General features: G+C 40.5%; 1 protein-coding gene across 1 annotated transcript; it reads left to right on the forward strand.

Moving 5' to 3' along the window:
* The first annotated feature begins 597 nt into the window (after positions 1-597).
* LOC116261419 (very-long-chain aldehyde decarbonylase CER3-like) lies at positions 598-5,249 on the forward strand. Its single transcript, XM_031640157.2, has 11 exons — positions 598-824; positions 955-1,169; positions 1,253-1,485; positions 1,561-1,780; positions 2,399-2,520; positions 2,759-3,015; positions 3,133-3,240; positions 3,801-4,007; positions 4,094-4,204; positions 4,504-4,677; positions 4,861-5,249. Exons 1-11 carry the CDS (start codon positions 774-776, stop codon positions 5,020-5,022), a joined length of 1,860 nt encoding a protein of 619 aa, XP_031496017.1. The 5' UTR covers positions 598-773; the 3' UTR covers positions 5,023-5,249.
* The last annotated feature ends 242 nt before the right edge of the window (positions 5,250-5,491 follow it).

Here is a 5,491-nt window from a genome sequence, read left to right on the forward strand (position 1 = left end):
ACTGTCAGCTTCCTGCAATTAGGCCTCTAGCGCTTCTTCCTCCATGCCCGTGATCCCCTGCTTCTTTCCTTTTTCTCCCTTCTTGGTTTTCATTTGAACCAACCATTGACTTTGTAGTGAAAACTTGAAGGTTAACAGCTAACATGAATTATAATTTGCCAGGGCATGCTTAGTTTCTTAGAGGGTATAAGAAAAACCATCATGAGAAGGCGATTAAATAAAGAAATTGAAGCTTGACTGACATCAGTTGTTGCTAAAAGTTGGGTCCCTTTCTACGAAATTTTCAAATTGAAGAGAATCCATCAACTTCTCTTTTGTCTCTGCCTTTTTCTCCTTTTTCTATTTGTATTGGTGGGAGGTGATTAATGATTTTGGTTCTATCACTAACTATTATTTAAATAATGCATTTATTTTTTTATTTTATTTAATTATTGAATAATGCATATAGGTTGAGAGTTCATGGTGGGGGGAAGCGGTGTGGGAGAAGAGACTAGAATTTTTTTTCCTCTCTCTCTCTCTCTCTCGACACATGTATATATAATAAATTTGATTTTCAACGAATCAACGCCTTCTTCCAAGCTCCTTCTTGGTAGCGCCCCTGTTCTTCTCTCTGACACTTCTTGTGGGTCCGCTTCGTCATCCTCCTGGTATTAATATACAGCCGCGGTGCTGCTTAAGACAGGCATCAACAAAGGAGAGACCACAGCTCTCTCCCTCTCTCTCTCTCTCTCTCTCTCTCTCTCTCTCTCTCTCTCTCTCTCTCTGAGCACAAGATGGGAGCTCCACTTTCTGCGTGGCCTTGGGAGAATTTGAGTAAATTCAAGGCATGTGAAAGACAGAGAAACTTATCGTCTCCTTGCATGCTTCCGTTCCATTTGATCATACAATGCATTAATAAGCTCCCCTTTTCTCTCTTTTTTTCTGATGTTTTCCCCTTTTCTTACCTTTTTTCAGTATTTGTTATATGCACCCTTGATAGTAAAAGGTTTTAATTTGAGAGGAGAGGAAGAAGCACTGAACTGGTGCTTCCACATCCTAGCAATATCTGCATTGAGAGGTTTTGTGCATCAGCTATGGTATTCATACAGCAGTATGTTGTTTCTCAGCAACAAATACAGAATCATAAAAAAGGGGGTGGATTTCAAACAGATAGACAGAGAATGGAACTGGTATGTTATGTTCTGTTCTACGTTGTTTCTACCATCTCCGCAGTAAGTTTATAATGTTAAAAGTTTACCTTTTCTTACTGCAGGGATAATTTCATCATGCTCCAAGCTTTCATGGCTGTTATAGTCTGTTATTCGTTCCCTTTGATAGGGGATCTTCCTCTATTCAATTCCAGAGGTTTTATTTACATGTTGGTACTTCACATTGGGATTACAGAGGCCTTGTATTATTCGATACACAGGTTGTTTCACTCGGAATACCTCTTCAGCCGTTATCATTCTCTGCATCATGCTTCTGCAGTACCACAATCTTTTACAGGTAAACTAATTCCAAGTACAACTAAACACTATCTTCAATCTGATAGATACTAACCCAAGCTGGTGACCTCTGCAGCTGGAACCGGTACCTTCTTGGAGCATCTAATTTTGGGTTTAATCATGGGGATTCCCATGTTGGGGGCCACATGGATGGGCGGCGCTTCAATCACCATGTTCTATGCCTATGTGCTGACATTCGACTTCCTAAGATGCATGGGACACTCCAATATTGAAGTGATGCCATCGTCTTTGTTTAAGCACGTACCAGTCCTTAGATATCTCATCTACACCCCAAGGTTTGTCCGTCTGTGGCTCCCCATTCCCCCCTTCTTTCTTGGCATCTCTGTGGAAAGCTTTCCTTACAGTGGAGATGTCGTTGCTGCCCCTCCACTTGCTGCTAACTTTAATAGTTGAAAATGGTGCTGCTACTTTCCCCCTCGGCGCATTTATTGCGAAAAATTTACTTGGGGTCTCATCGTCTTGCCTTGAATTAAGTAGTGAGGCAAATGCCGTATTGCCCCTGGCTCAGCTGTCTTTTCACCTGGTTGAACTTTGGATAAAAACTGGCTTCTGTAATTTTGTAGGACATTGCAAGAGTAACGATGAAACCATAAGGATAGGGAAAGCAAGTTGCAAATAACACATAATGCATGTGCCTTCACTTACATAAATTTGCACGGGATTTGCAAAAAATTACTGCTGTAGATATTAGAGAAAAAGACTGAAGATCAGTCTAAATAGGATTTTATATCGATAAACTCTCATACAGCTCCAGGAACATGAGCAGAAGTTGCCAACGTTGGGCTTTGACGATGAATCTCTAGTCTCTGACATAGCTTCCAATCACTGCCATTTTTTTGACCCAGTGATTTTTTTTTTCAAACGCGTTGATTGTTCCTCATGATCTTTTGCAGCTACCATTCCCTTCATCATTCAGAGATGAATACAAATTTCTGTTTGTTTATGCCTTTATACGATGCTTTGGGGAATACTTTGAACAAGAAGTCCTGGGAACTCCACCGGAGCGTCAGAACTGGTAAATTTCTAGAACTTAGACCTCTCTCTCTCTCTCTCTATATATATATATATATATATATAGAGAGAGAGAGAGAGAGAGAGAGAGACACACACACACACACACACACACATACATGTAGATGTCTGTGTGTGTGTGTGTGTGTTTATTTGTTTATTTGAGTTTAATCCTCTTCCGCTGTTATTGGTTTTACGTTTTGGTTGTTAAAGACGTCTACCTTTATATACGTATATTACAGGGAACGAAGCGAGAGTTCCAGATTTCGTCTTCCTTGCACATGTGGTTGATGTGCATTCCTCTGTGCATGTACCCTTTGTATTCAGAGCCTTCAGTTCGCAAGCATTCACCACCAGACTTGTCGTTCTGCCGACATGGCCATTTGCCTTCATAGTGATGCTCATCATGTGGGCGTGGGCAAAAACTTTTGTTGTATCATTCTACATGTTAAGGGGCAAATTGCATCAAACTTGGAGCATCCCCAGGTTTGGATTTCAGGTAAAGAATCTCCATATCTAATATGGTGTAGTCAATCTCTCCATTTTTTTTTAACCCCAAAGTCGTGGTTGGTGGTATCTGTTTTTCTTTGTTGATTTGGTTTATTGTTATTTGCAGTACTTTTTACCTTTCTCTAGGGACGGGATCAACAAACACATTGAAGAAGCAATCTTGAGCGCAGATAGACTGGGTGTAAAAGTTATCAGTCTTGCCGCTTTAAACAAGGTACGGTGGTTTATCACAGAACTATCTATTTCAAATGATGCTTTAGTGGTTGATGCCAATTGCCAACAAAAGAAGTAATCCTAATGAAGTTATTTGCCAACAACCCTAGGCTCAACCACAGTGTTGGAACTTTGTGGTTTTCTTGCAGAGGATAATTAATGCAGAGGGTGTGTAAGCTTTATACATTGGATGAGGCTGTTGCCATGGTATCATAAATAATCTGACAGCTTTGATTTGTCACCATTTTTTGGGTCCCATGTTTGTCAAAGAAGTTTGAGTCTATACACCATATTGCTGGCTGTCTTGGCTTTCAGGCTTGCATGACAGACAGACAGACGGAAATCTTAGATGACATTTTTTTTACGGTCTCTGCCTCCTGAAAATTATCTGACGAATAGTACATAATGAGAAATATGCTTTGTGAAAAATCTGTTTCATTCACTGAAATGGTCTCTCAAAGATTTTAATAATCTATGGCAGTGGTATAGTTAGAGCTAGGATCTGACTAGATGCTGATTACCTTTCGCTTTAAACTTACAGTGCTAGTTTTGTTGTTTCAGAATGAGGCCCTTAATGGAGGAGGGACATTGTTTGTCCAGAAGCACCCTAATTTGAGAGTAAGAGTTGTTCATGGCAACACATTGACTGCTGCAGTGATTCTCAACGAAATCCCAAAGGATGTGAAGGAGGTGTTCTTGACAGGCGCTACCTCTAAACTAGGAAGAGCTATTGCTCTCTATCTCTGCCGCCGTGGAATCCGGGTCCTGGTATGCCAAGCAGTTTACCGCTAACGCATTAGTATTCAACTTTGTATCCTCAGACTGATGTAATTTTGCTTGCATGTTTCCGACAGATGCTTACTCTTTCTACTGAAAGATTCCAAGCCATTCAAAAGGAGGCCCCCACAGAGTGCCAAAAGTTTCTTGTCCAAGTAACAAAATACCAGGCGGCTCAGAATTGTAAGGTAATGAAAAAAGAAGTGTATGACTAGAAATAGTTTGAGTAACTGATGTGATAAGAGGGAACCATTTTGGCCTTTTAAATGCGAACCACAGCTGAAAATACAGAGGAAAAAGGAGACAGAGTGACAGAGAAACGTTACCTCTTCGTGTTTATACATGGGAAGAATTAATGAGCCATTGCACAGTCTCTCTGATGCTAATGGCATTACTGTTCTTGGATTGATGGCTTTCTGGATCACTCACCCATGAAACAGATATGATGCTCTTTCTTGCTCTAATTTCTCCTTATTCATTTTTGTAGACATGGATCGTTGGGAAATGGATTACACCAAGGGAGCAAAGGTGGGCGCCAAGTGGGACTCATTTCCACCAATTTGTGGTACCTCCCATCCTTGAACTAAGAAGAGACTGCACCTATGGCAAATTGGCAGCCATGAGAGTCCCGGACGATGTTGAAGGGCTAGGTTCTTGTGAGGTGAGTCATCTGCTGGGTCTGATTTGTGTTACTGATCGCTCACATACTCTTCATGATCCCTATTCATTATATGTTACTGCAACCGCATATAATCCATGAAGGCATATTTTTGGTTTTCTTTTTCCTGTAATTTTGTTATGTGCCACCTACCACTATTTAATTTTCTATTTATTCTCTGTTCAGTATACCATGGGAAGGGGGATTGTCCATGCATGCCATGCAGGAGGTATGGTGCATCTTCTAGAAGGGTGGGACCATCACGAAGTGGGGGCCATTGACGTGGACAGAATAGACCTGGTCTGGAACTGTGCACTAAAGCATGGATTAAGACCCATTGATTCTTGACGTTGTGTAGTCCTACTCAAAGATTACAGAGGTTAAAAGGAATTTGTATTTTTGATTCTTCAAAAAAGGAATGCAGAATTTGTGTTACCTGTAAAAGCCTTTGTACGGTGGCTTCATGAAGATGCTGATGCCATTGGCAAGGTCCGATTAATATGTATTTACATTTGTTTACTCATGCTATTTTATGACTACTATTCCAAGAAATTTTAAGATCCCCATTTGTTAAACATCCTTTAATAGCATAACAAGAAAGTTTAAACTTCGTTCTACTGCTCAAATGTGCTTGCTCTCTCTCTCTCTCTCCTCCCCAACAAAAAAATATTGAAGAATGATGTGTGGTTCGAGTGTATCTATCGACATTTATTAGTGCAAATTGGTGGCATTAGTTGGCCTACCCATTGAAGATCATGGTCCAACAGAATTCAATCGAATATGGGAAATGTATTAACATGCCTTCAAAGTTGGGAGT

The sequence above is a fragment of the Nymphaea colorata genome, chromosome 9 (genome assembly GCF_008831285.2).
Source record: "Nymphaea colorata isolate Beijing-Zhang1983 chromosome 9, ASM883128v2, whole genome shotgun sequence".
In the NCBI taxonomy this organism is placed as follows: Eukaryota; Viridiplantae; Streptophyta; class Magnoliopsida; order Nymphaeales; family Nymphaeaceae; genus Nymphaea; species Nymphaea colorata.

Coding starts and splice junctions, on each gene's coding strand:
- LOC116261419 (XM_031640157.2), top strand. CDS start 774: ATGGGAGCTCCACTTTCTGCGTGGCCTTGGGAGAATTTGAGTAAATTC. Junction 1,170..1,252: donor ATAGACAGAGAATGGAACTG/GTATGTTATGTT, acceptor TTCTTACTGCAG/GGATAATTTCATCATGCTCC. Junction 4,678..4,860: donor AAGGGCTAGGTTCTTGTGAG/GTGAGTCATCTG, acceptor TTCTCTGTTCAG/TATACCATGGGAAGGGGGAT.